At 36.4% G+C, this 13,659-nt stretch overlaps 2 protein-coding genes across 5 annotated transcripts in view; one reads left to right on the top strand and one right to left on the bottom strand.

The window, feature by feature from the left end:
- The first annotated feature begins 152 nt into the window (after positions 1-152).
- Positions 153-3,561, top strand: LOC127840797 (uncharacterized). Its single transcript, XM_052369205.1, has 3 exons — positions 153-646; positions 1,950-2,046; positions 3,464-3,561. The coding sequence occupies exons 1-3, from the start codon at positions 203-205 to the stop codon at positions 3,559-3,561; spliced, it is 639 nt and encodes a 212-aa protein (XP_052225165.1). The 5' UTR covers positions 153-202.
- Positions 3,562-8,371: 4,810 nt separating this feature from the next.
- LOC127843021 (uncharacterized) overlaps positions 8,372-13,659 on the bottom strand; it is a 42,815-nt gene continuing 37,527 nt past the window's right edge. For all 4 annotated transcript variants that reach the window (XM_052372842.1, XM_052372844.1, XM_052372843.1 and 1 more), the window contains one exon: positions 8,372-13,420. The gene's annotated coding sequence lies outside the window, so the exon portion shown is untranslated. The remainder of the gene's footprint in view (positions 13,421-13,659) is intronic.

Genomic DNA, 13,659 nt, shown 5'->3' with positions numbered 1-13,659 from the left:
AATGTGTATAATAACAAGTCGTTTTCTTCATTTATGATTTTCTTTTGATAAACCTTACAGTCCTGACAAATCACAAACCCAAACTTGCAAAACGCATAGATTGCCATTTTTATAATAATCTTTCATTATCATTTAACAGATCAGATGGGTGGTCGAATCGGCAAACGCTAGAATCAAGAGATTCAAATATCTGGATCATGTGATGCCAAATAGCCAGCTGCCATTTATTGGTGACTTTGTTAGAATTGTTTGCGCCATCTCAAACAAATACTTCCCCCCTCTAAGTTCCCCAGACCAAGTCGAACAAGATGAATTGATCGCCGAAAAGATGCTGCAACAAAATGAAAAAGAAAACGAGCTGAAAATGTTAGTAGAAGAGAAAGGTCTTGCTAGGAAAAAGACGATTTGGCGGCCTATTGAAGATTGTGAAGTACAGGGATTTCCGCGTTTAAGTGATGAACAGCTAAGTGAACTAACACTTGGTGTTTACCAATTGCGTTTGAGTTCCAGCTACATGCAAGAGCATACAACTGGAAATTGTGACATTAAAGTGCATGTTCACGAGCAAAGTTTGATTTCTGCAAAATTGCAAAGTCGCCATACATCTAGCAGAAGGTACATGCTGTGGATACAGTGTTTTTTTATGGCAATTTCGGGGCCGATATTCGGCCCCATTCCCCTCAAAAAAGAGTATATATTTTTCCCCCATTTTGTAAAAATTATTGATATATATTTCAGAAAAAGGACAGAGACATTCTGCTGTAAATATTATATTCATACAAACATGTGTATTCATATAATAAATATCAATATGTATAAAAAAGTGATTTTTTAATTTTCCCCTTTTCCTAAAAAACGACGCATTTTTTCCCCTTTGGACGGGCCCCACCGCAATTCCCCTATAAATGAAACAAGAAATATCTTTAAAAAAGATATACGGCGTTGATAGTTCAATGAATGAGATCAAGGATAGCGAATGTCTTTTTTTCTGTGCAGTTCTTAGCTGCATCACACGCAGTACGGGATGTTACGCGGAGTTTTCGCGGCTTATTTTACATTTTTACATATTGCTGGTCATAAACCTATAGATACAAAACAGAAAACCAAAAGAAGAATGGAAGTGAAATTAAAACATACGAGTCAACCGGCCACACGAGAAGTATCCGTATTTATAGGCGCGTTCTTCGAACAAACCTGTTTTAGTGGTTTGATTCGATTATTAACAGTATCGATAATCATCGCGCTCATGCTTAATACATTGGTCAATATGGTGGAATAATTATTGTTAAATTAATCAAAAATAATATTTATCATTGTTTTGTTGAAAACACATTAAGAATCTACATATTTCTGGTCTAAAGAAAACTCCAGGTCACCTAGTTCACGGATAGCGTATTAATTATATAACTATTATTTTACTGGCCGCGAACTCCGGAGATGACCTGTATATAAACTCTGACATTCATACACTGGCCGCGAATTGACCCGGGTTGAAATGCAATGTATTAAAGTGAGGCCTCGCTTCCACTGCTCTTTATACTTTTACATGTTAACATGTTGACAAGAATATGGAAGTAAGTACTAAATATGAGAACATAGCCTTTAAATATAAACGCGTTGCGCTGGTAATTCTCTGAAAATAAAAGGTGTACGCACAAACTGTATTTATGTCGAGAATTGAGTGTAAAACTGTTCTATCTATTAAGCCTTTTCATTAGAAATAAAATTGTTTCATGCAGTAAAACAGTGTTACAAAGACGCGGATATGTTTCCAATGTTCTGGTGGAATACTCAAATCAGCCAATGGAATAAATGAAGTGTATTCATTCGTACCTAGCCGCGGGAAATTTTATTTGAATTTTATTGGACACTTACAAAGGTCAGGAGAGGTGAAAAGCTGGCTTAATTCAGCTTACGCCGAAAAAAGCACTGGGATACGTCACAGTGAGGATATGGTCGAATCATGGTATTGCCAATGCAAGACTGGATCGCGAGTGGTTGGAATGTGTTCACACATTGCAGCCGTAGTCTGGTTCTTGTCTGCCGGTATATATCAGCAAAAGGAAAGAAACAATATGTTACTGGTATAACATTTAAATAATTAGTTACTTAACATATGTTAAGATCTATATAATTCATCAAACAGATGAAGGGTTGCTTTTGTCTATTTCTTTATTAATTGTTTATATTTCTGATCATTCTCGTTTACGCTAATAGCTATGAACTGTCTTCTTTTTCACTCTAGCGTGTAAATGGAGACGAAGTCCGTTTTAACATAAAATATAGATAATAGTATGCTACTGAATTATGAAATGAATGTTATCGGTCAGGGGTTTGGAGAATTGACAAATCTATGAGGTTTACCGTCACAACTCTAGTGCGTTCAGTTACAACGAACGTTTGCCAATCATCGTTCGTTTCCGATTCGGTCTTTATGAACGATTGGTTTCGCTATCGATCTACCTCCCGAAAGGGTTCGCTTCGGTTCGCGAAATAAAGCGAACATTCGCTGTAACTGAAGCTGGATTGGTCATTGTCTGCTCGGGTACTACTTACATGTACCCCGGGTACTCTTAATTATACTTACATGTACCCCGGGTACGGTTAATATATGTACTTAAACGTACCCGGGAAATTTAACGCTTAATCGGTCGTTGTCGGCTATTTTTTTAATTAATTATATTTACATTTATGTTAATTTTCTGTAAAATGGCCTTTAGGTTATTGAAACTCGTACCCAAAAAGCATGTTGATGCAGTTTTTATAAACAGAAGTTTGTTTAAGATTATCGGTAGTGTTTTAACGACATCGGATTTTGGACTGGAATACAAATCGGGTAAGTCTAATATCGACCGGGTACGATTAAGTATATTTACCGTACCCGAGGTACATGTAAGTATACTTAAGAGTACCCGGGGTACATGTAAGTAGTACCCGATCCGACAATGACCACTCGAGCGTAACTGAACGCACTAGACTTTGGTTTCGCTAGCGAACTACCTCCCAAGAGGGTTCGCTTCGGTTCGCGGCGAACCGAGCGTTCAATAGCAGAACGTTCGCGAACGTTCGCTGTAACTGAATGCACTAGAGTGTCACGCCACAACTAAGTATAATAATATTATATTTATCTAGTAACTCTTCATAAATATTTTAAATGAAAAAGACAAAATATACGAGAAGTGTACCCTATAATGAAATGGAAATCTATAATTAGCCTTATTTACCAAAACATCTTTTAACAAAATCCGATATGGATCGATCTAGACAATGTTTTGACAGTGGAAAATGTAACATAAGCGCAAACGTTATTAGCGCAATAACGGCATGTTAAATACTTTCCAAGAGAGGGACTGGTACATCGACGGGGGTTCGCTATCTCCAGGATCTTAAAAACCGGGGGCCCGAGCCACTCTGTATGCAAGGGCCTAGGAGGTAGTGTGGCTTTCACACTATACTTTCCAAGAGAGGAACTGGAGAGAGCGGGACAGGGAGCTTACCAATATGGAGGACCTACGGGATGGACCTGGTGTTGGCATCAGAACATCGAGGGTGTGGCCCTAGAGAGTGGACCCGGGGCGGCGGTACTCAGTGCGCTCAACGCACTGGGGAAACCGTCTCGGGGTTGAAGACGACGGCCGGTGACGAGAGTGGCCATAAAGGCAGAGCTGCTTGCTGCACTCCCTCGGCGGAGCTGCGTCCAGACAAGAATTTGTCTTGAGATTGTCTCCCCTGAAACATCACAGGGGTAGGTCGATACCAAATGTAGTCACGAAGACGCGAGAACGACCTGTAAATAACCTACTTCAACAACAACGGGAGCGAGCAGTCTGCGTTCGATCGTCGAACAGTTCACAACGTTAAATACGTTGCATTAATTAGAGACCTTATACCATTGAAATTATCTGGGAGTTTGGATGCCTTTTGAGTAGAAGTGACCCAAGCAACTTTGCGCACTACACCATAGCTTGCTGGGTAGCTTCAATAGAGACTCATACCTTTGTCCGGGTCACAGGTTTTCTTTGGTAATATAAGACAGTGCACGTTTCTGGTCTCTTAGGTCAGCCTGAGCAAGGGACATCTCTGTGACTTTGGATACTTTCGAGTGGAGGTGACCCTGGCAACTTTGCGCACAACATACCATAGCTTGCTGGGTAGCCTAGAGACTCGTATATAAGTCCGTGTCAAAGGTTTCCATTCCAGTTAGTGCACGTGTCAGGTCTCGTAGGTCAGCCTGAGTCTGTCAAGCTACTGATTGTCGCTTGTACAACACTGACCGATTGTCTTCCTTGCATAGCGCAGAGGGGGACATTGATTGTCTTCCTTGCGTAACGCAGAGGGGAGACATTGCAGACTCGTTGCTATAGGTGTAAGACACCCGAGGTGACCCAAGTCACCCAAGACACCCGAGGTGACCCAAGTCACCCAAGACACCCCAAGTCAACCCAAGTCGACCCAAGTCAACCCAAGTCGACCCAAGTCAACCCAAGTCAACCCAAGTAAACCCGAGTCGACCCAAGTCGACCCAAGTCAACCCAAGTGATCAAAGCAATCCAAGTCGCACAGGGCATACGGAACCGGCTTGTATAGAGGCAAATTATATTATTTGTTTATCAAATCACACGGCTAAGGAAAGCCCGAGGAAAAGCCATTATATATATATCCCGAAGGAACGGTAGACACGTTACACTTAGACCATTCGGCCATCCGTGCTCATACCATGAGTGTTGATTTAATACTTTATATAAACAATCCTCGTAGTGTCACAAAATATAACGACAACAACATGAACTTTTCAAATTATTCAATCGTTTCGCGGTGCAACGCTTTATAATATTCAGGTTTTAAAATTGTCAAAGAATGCATATAATGGATAATTTAGAGCATGTTAAATGTTCATAATTACTTTTTCCTCACAAATATCATCACTACAACAACAAATTTCGAATCACAAACAATTTCAATTCTTTTCAATTAACCAAAACGTGAAAAGGTCCCTTTAAATCCACGAGAGGTTTCGTGGCCTAGTTAGCGGATAAGGTAGCTCCTTACCAGACTGCTCGGATGCGCAGGCTGGTCTTGAGCTAAACTGGTCGCATACAGTTAAGACCCATTTTCGCATGTCGCTCCTCATATTAACTATGCCGAAGCAAAAGCCTCGATTTTTATTTCAGACAAAGTTTGTAATTTTAATAGTTAAAAACGGTTACGACTATCTTCTTTGAAAGCGTTCTATATAATTGTATAGTTAACGGTTAACTTCAAACTCGTACAGAACAAATTATTAAGTCATCAAACGCTACAATATAACTGCAATTTGAAATAAAGACTGCAATGAACTTGTTAAAACCACCTACTCCTGAACCCAATATTCCAGTCAGCAATAGTATGTGTGTGAACATGACAGAAACACATATCGTTTACATTATTTACCAACATGCGGTCGTGTATTGTTATTTGTGAGATTTTGTTAAATAAAACATTGCATATGTTTATTGCAAAAGTAACTTATCTAAAGACGAAGTAATGTATGCGATATGCGGTTTTGTTAAGGTCACCATTGCCAAAGCTATATATGCATGTGTCGCAGAATTTATTTAACATGTCATGTTAATGTAGGTTTACATAAACGGCGGGTTTATCAACAAAATATCGACGTATTTACGTCTAAAGATGTTTATCACAGGGGTAAATATTGGCATGGCGTCGAGGACATATCTCATATGGGGACCGCGGTGACGGGCTAATGGGATTTTCACACATATTTGATACGTTCATATTTTATCTGCGGGTCCAATGCCCTCTGGCGGCTTGGCGTACTCTCTCGTCAGTCTGTTGCGCGAATTCACTTAATAAACGGCGACAGTCCTCCGTGGGGGATATGTTCATCCCCTCATCATATGGTGTGAAATATTTTTATTCACTTTATTCACTATGGCGTCATGAAAATATATGAAGCATGATAATATTGTTTACCACGAAAAACGTTCCTAACTTTAAAGGGCGTATTTTAACATAAAACGATAATTGCCAGCTTTCAACAATTTTGTGTTTTACACTTAAACAATACGAACGACAAGATAGGGACATCAAACAAAGTTAATATAAAATCTTAGAAAATGCTATAGAGGTATAAAACAGTTGCAGAAAAACGAAATTTATCAAACTTATTTAGTTCCCTATTATGAATGGATACACGATCAGTCTCGTTCTGGAATTCTGCGAGTAACGTTACTTCGCGCTCTAAAATCAGTTTTTGCTTATTGTGCAAAAAGGTATATAGCTGTAAAGTTATATAATTTACACAATGATATATCTTTATACCACGAGACTTAATAATGATAACACCCTGATTTGGTACTTCTCATGATCATGACAAAGCGAATGCCGAATTCTCACTACAGCAGTAGAATTTAAGATTACCAGTGCACTTTACGTTTCTCTGATGCCTTGAAGGTGAGTTTGTTTGCTGTAAAAGACAACAACAACAACGTTAACACACGTTTGTGCACTCAAAGAGTGTTGCAAACAACATATTTCCATCTAAACCCTTACATTCCAATAGGAATTGAGGCTTGAAGAAAGCAGACAGACATATAGATAGAAAGATAGTTTATTCACATTTATACAATTGTACATTGTCTTCATGCTTAAATACACATACTATTCTCTGTCTCGAAACAAGGCATAACAAGATAACATTCAAGAATAAAAATACCAATAAATACAATCGATGGTAAGAACACCTAGGTTCTATCAAGGCGGTACTGAAGTTTTATGAACAGTATTATTAAGTATTGTATTTCTTTTAACAAAAGCTTCTTTAATAAATCTACAAACATTATACATTATTGATTTGTCACATGAAACTAGTAACTTGTGGAATTTATATACAGATGGGTTTACACAAAATGAACAGCTTATATAAGTTTTCTTAACTCAGTGGTATATACATATTAAAATGGTATTCATCTTCTAAATCAAAGTCATTACAACACGGAAATAACTTGTATACTTTAAAGCATACTTCAGGAATAACCGCTGCAAAATTTCACGTCGGCAAGAGGTACAAAACACTTGAGCCGCGCACTTGCAAAACGGGGCCTAATGCATGTGTGTAAAGTGTCGTCCCGATTAGCCTTTAGGTCCGTTAAGTTATTACGTTACGCCACTTTTAGCCAGAACTGGATTTTCGCTGAAAAAAATACTTCCTGTAAACGAAAACTTTCGTTAATGAGGAGAATGTCGTTGCATGTGCTGACTGCACAGGCTTATCAGGGACGACACTTTACGCCTTGATTAGATTTCGTGAAGTAGTCTTCCTTGAAATGTAAAAGATGTTTATCACAGCGGTAAAATGCAATTAATGCGGAAAGTATCGTCCTTGTTATCCTGGGTGGACTGCACAGGCTTATCTGGGACGACACTTTACACACATGCATCAAGCCCCGTTTTCAAAGATCGCTGCTGAATTATTTTCAGATTTAAATTCCTCCATTTGAAAGCCATATGTACGAGGCACGCGTAAACAGACTATCAATGGCGTTCCATGTTTTGTCTGTCCGCGTGTTTGTTTATTTTGGAATCAATTAAGCCTTGCAAATCTGGATTTCAAATTAAGCGCGTCGCTCTGGTCACTGCATTAAAGGCGCTTGATTCACGCCAATTAAGCGACTGTTTGAAAACACACAAACCACGTGTCCCTCGAGATGTTTAACGGGGACCGGAAGTATTTGAAGCAAAAAAAGTGTGTGAGACTAAGTGTCGTCCATTTTCTGCACGTGCGCACCTGGGAGAATGTTAGCAGCCGACAGATCAGGATCGAATGCGCATTGTGTTTTGATTTATTATTGAGCAGAACAATCGCGTTTTTTGTAAAGTTTATACAATAAGAGGACAATGGTATGACATAAAAAATATCTCTTTAATCAATGAACAAGATAACGTCCACGGTGTTCGTTTTCCTGTTACAGTCGAAGAACTACTTGTTTGTTTGTTACCCATATCATAAATATATATGGGCCTTGCTCTATGAAAAGGGGTTTAATGCATGTCAATAAAATTTCGTTCCAGATGGCCTGTGTAGACCGCACAGGCTAATCATGGATGACACTTTCCGCTTTTATGATATTTGTCGTTAAAATAAAGTATGTTCTTAGAAAAAGTCCTGTTTAGGCAGAAAGTATCATCCCTGATTAGCCTATGTGGACTGCACTGGCTAATCTTAGACGACGCTTTACGCACGTGCATTAACCACTTTTCCCTAGAGCGCGGCTGTATATATATATATATATATATATATATATATATATATATATATATATCCCCATGGAATAAATAAAAACAACATATAAAAAATAAAACAACTTCGCGCTAAATTCTAACTTCCATTTTAATCATTTAAACGTTAAATCCATATAATAAACATTTTAAGCGCCATTTTATAACACAATTTTAATAAGTGTATGAAAATAATCATAAAACGAAAAATAAATATGACACAATACTGAATGCAAAACGTTCACTGCAAATTATAATATTTTTCATTATTACATCAATATAATTTATATTACGGGCGTCAGTCTATTACACAATTTTAATATGCATAAATAAATAAATACAAAAATAAAACGACACAAACAAGACTGAAAGCCAAAAAGCTAACCTCAATTTTTCGGCGTCAGCTGAATACGCCAGCTTTTCACCTTAGCCTGACCTTTGTTAGCGTCCAATAGAATTCAAATAAAACTTCCCGCGGCCAAGTACAGATGAATACACTTCATTGACTGCATTGGCTGATTTGATAATACCACTAGAACATTGGAAACATGTCCGCGTCTTTGTAACACTGTTTTACTGCGTGTTCAGCATGAAACAGTTTTATCTCTAATAAAAAGGCTTTATAGATAGAACAGTTTTACACTCAATCTCGACATCAATACAGTTTGTGCGTACATCTTTTATTTTCAGAGGATTTTCAGCGCGAGAACGTTATGTTCTTAAAGGCCATGTTCTCATATTTAGTACTGACTTCCATATTCCTGTCAACATGTTATATGTAAAAGTATAAAGAGCAGTGGAAGCGATGCCTCACTTTAATGTGTTGCATTTCAACCCGCGAGGTATAAGGGGTCAGTTCGCGGTTAGTGTGTTTGAATGTCAGAGTTTATATACAGGTCAGACCTTCTGTGCTGTTCGGAGTTCGCGGTCAGTTATATAATAGTTATATAATAAAGACGCTAAAGCGTGAACTAGGTGAACCAGAATTTTCTTTACCACCAGAAAGATGTGAAATGAAGATATCCAGCGATATTATTTTATGGCATGTCAATAATAGATTCTTAATGTGTTTTCAACAATACCATGATAAATATTATTTTTAATTAATTAACAAGAATTATTCCATCATATTTACTAATGTATTATTGCAGCATATTGACTAATGTATTAAGTATGAGCGTGATGATTCTCGATACTGTTAATAATCGAATCAAATACACGTAGCAATTCCCGATAAACCACTCAAACAGGTTTGTTCGAAGAACGCGCGTATACATATTTAAAATATGTACGGAGACTTCGCGTGTGGCCGGTTGACTTTGGTTTTCTTTTTTGTATCTATAGGTTTATGACCAGCAATATGTAATAATGTAAAATAAGCCGCGAAAACTCCGCGTAACATCCCGTACTGCGTTTGATGCAGCTAAAAACTGCACAGAAAAAGATATTAGCTATCCTTGATCTCATTCATTTAAATCTTTACCTTCCATAAACTCCAACCACAATCAACGCCGTATATCTTTTTTTAAAGATATTTCTTGTTACAATTAAATGGAAATCATAAACACCGCGGGCGCCAGTCTAAAACACATAAGTTGTTTCCTGTGGCTGCAGGTTTTAACAAGTTCTTTTGTGCATTCGCACTGGGGATTCATTAACTCATATCTGTATACACCCCTGAAGAAGACGTGTACTCGAAAGCGCTAGGGTATAAGATACACTTTTTTACACTGTTTGAACAATTTCTTTCTATATATATATATATATATATATTGGCAGTCAACATAAAACAAAATGAGCACACGGTCACGTTTTTACCCAGGTTTAATAGCGGCAAGCTATATATAATTGAAACGACAATCCTTGCGGATTTTATTTGTAAAGACAACAAATTTTCACTTAGCAATACTTTTCCACGTGAATGGCTATGTACTTTATTGAGAATGCAACATCACACTTAGATTGGGAAATACATATACATATAACATAAAACAAAAACAACAGCATTAGTGATATGCGCTTTGTCTTAACAAAACAACCACAACAAAATTATGCACGAATATAGACAATATTAAACTCGGTAAGCAAAACAATATAAACACATAAAAATAAATGCAAAAGATGACCGGTTAAAGTTTAGATGCTATTATATCTTTTAATATTAAAATCCTCTTAACAAATATCTCACGATTTTGAAGATATTTACACAATTCAGACATAGGCATAAACAATCATGCAATAATTTAGAAAGACCCTGATCCATATGAGTTACACAAGCAATTGAAACGTGCCTACGGGTACTTTCCATAAATATTATTACCCTATATTTTCTTATTCAAAATGATTATTTGGAGTAGACAAACACACATTATTATTAAAATTGCATTTCATACGGTATTACGAATATAGCACAATAATTATATTGTTACCAAATAATTAAATTTGTATTTGGTAACGTGTTGTTAAGCTACACATAAAAATAAACGCAAAAAAAGTGTTTTTTTCTATGTATCAATTTGATCAACATGTCACACAATTTACAAACATCAAGCTGTTTTCAGCTATTCAAAAACAGAACAAACATGTTTCATGCATTCAATAAAAGTTAAAAATAAACATTCCCAAATATGAGGAAATCTGGTCATAAAACATTTGCTGAACTTGTAGTGGAAGATTTACAGACACTGGCCCCACTGAAAGCAAATGTGGGATTGTGGGATGGTCAATGTGAAAGGTGAAACACACTGTTACAAAACTAATAAAATGTCAAACTTTATCGTAAGCAATATGTCAATACTGTTCACGTTTAATAAGTGTATATTTTAAGAAAAATTGCAAAGCAGACATCTTAGTATTTATTTTTAGCTCGGTATTTTTGGAGAAAACCCAAGGTATTGTCATACAGTTCGTCGTGTCGTCCGAAGTCTGCGTCGTGCTAAAACCTTAACATTTACTCTAAAATCAAAGTGCTTCCAACTACAACTTTCAAACTTCATATGTAGATGCACCTTGATAAGTTCTACACATTTTGGGGTCTCTAGTTCAATGGTCAAGCCACTGTGACCTCTCAAATAAATTCTGACAAGCTTTCATTTATTCAAAACTGCACCCGTAGCCTTAAGTATATTTTTCTCTTCAGAAGTTGTTACTGTGCATTATTTTAACAGTTTAATACATGTTTCAGCATTGACACAAGAAATGTTTTTTTATAACTATGGTTTGTACAAATTAATGTTAACAGTGAGTTTATCTTATAACAAGGGCTGTTTGTAAAACATGCATGCCCCCCTATATGGGCTATAAGTTGTAGAAGCAGCCATTGTGTGAATACGTTTTTTTGTCACTGTGAACAACGGTGGTGGTGGTGGTGGTGGTGGTGGTAATGGTGGTGGTTATTGATAAAATGAAAATGCAGTTAGCCTTACATTTGGTAAAATTTAAATATATTACAAAATTAAACATTAACACAATATTTAATATACAAAATATACAAAAAATCTCATATTCTGATAATATTTTTACTGATCCACTGTATTTTACTCAGAGGATGATGTTTCATTGGACTGATAATTATAGATTTAGGATTACAGACCAGTTGCTTCAGTAGTATTGTTCAGAGTTTGCCCTGTTGGCCGCGTATGCATTCTTGAGTTATCATTCAAAAACTATTTTACTATTTCTGGTCACCGTGACCTTGACCTTTGACCTCAAAATCAAAAGGGGTCATCTGCGAGTCATGATCAATGTACCTATGAAGTTTCATGATCCTAGGCCCAAGCGTTCTTGAGTTATCGTCTGACAACCACCTGGTGAACGGACCGACCGACCGACAGACAGACAGACAGACCGACATGAGCAAAGCAATATACCCCCTCTTCTTCGAAGGGGTGCTTAAAAATGGCAACAATACATGAATACATTACATTGAAAATGCAATTGTTTTACAGTTGCTCTATGTATAAATGGCAAAATATACATATACACTTGATACAGTGATCAAGAAATCTTGATTAAATTACTCACTGATTAAAGAGGATACAATCTGGTCGTCTTCATGTACATATACAAATATAAAGCATAATAAACTATAATGTCCAAAAACAAATTTTAACACTGATGACCATGTTAGTATATGATAAAACAACACAACTTAACAATCTTTGCCATTTTTCAAACAATATCCATTGAAATCAACAAAGTACTAGTAGTAAATACAGAATCAATTATTTAAGGTAGATTAAAAAAATTTGCCCAGAATTTATTTATATTCCCATGAAATACATAGTATGCTACTAAAAAAGATTCATGATCTAATACCGACCCGCATGAGCCAATTGACTAGTATTGTTTTCAAAAGGTTGATGGACAAAAATCTGAAGCGTAAACATTTTACACCTTTCTGAAAAAATATTTTTCATTAGCTTTCTATATTAACGGGTTAAAACAGAAAACTGAAACATGTCTTATAACAAAAAATACTACAATATTTTTTCAATTTTGTCCAAGTTACCAGCATCATTTAAACAGCTTTGACAATCTTAAAAAATCTTTGGTAATATTTCCCATTTATTACCATTATCAGGATCAAAATCTGAAGTTAAAATTTCATAATACAGACAAATACATTAGATAGACATTTAATATGCGTGCTTTTAAAATACTTAACATGCATCATAATTTCCAAAATACATAAACTATTGTTATTATTGGAATTCAACTTGGTTGGTAACATACAACATGTGGCTGTTGACATGACTTTCTGGCTTTCCACTTGAATTTTTGTGATGTGTCATTCGGCCATTTCGATCTAAACAAATAAAACGTAAACTATTGTTTTTCGTTGAATACAACTTGGCTGGTCACATACAACATGTGGCTGTTGACATGACTTTCTGGCTTTCCACTTGAATTTTTGTGATGTGTCATTCGGCCATTTCGATCTAAACATGGTCATTCATGTCCACCCGTCATAAAAGCCAAAGGTCAAAGTAAGTGCTGAACAAACCAGGAGGTATGTAGAGACTAGCACATCTAAAACAGTATTCATCTTTGAGCTTCTTAGGTTTGACTGGGATCAATATGGTAACAACTGCTGCAACAGGCTGTGTTTCTGATTGGATGGTTTGATTTCGTCAAATGGCATCTGAAAAAAGAAACACTCATTACTGAAAATGTCAGTTTTTCATTTATTTTTTTATATCGATGAAAAAGCAAGAAACAGCACAGCACTTGGTATTTCAGAATGTTACTTATATGATTTGAATTTTTACAGATTATGATGGTCCTGAAACTATTCATACAATAATAATTAATAATTAATATTTAAATTGAAGTGTAACCTTTTATTACCAAACAATTTGGATTGGGATTTGATGGTGAAGA

Source organism: Dreissena polymorpha, chromosome 8 (genome assembly GCF_020536995.1).
Source record: "Dreissena polymorpha isolate Duluth1 chromosome 8, UMN_Dpol_1.0, whole genome shotgun sequence".
Taxonomy (NCBI): Eukaryota; Metazoa; Mollusca; class Bivalvia; order Myida; family Dreissenidae; genus Dreissena; species Dreissena polymorpha.
Note: the sequence above shows the minus strand (reverse complement) of the source record. Positions and strands in the feature narration are given on the sequence as shown.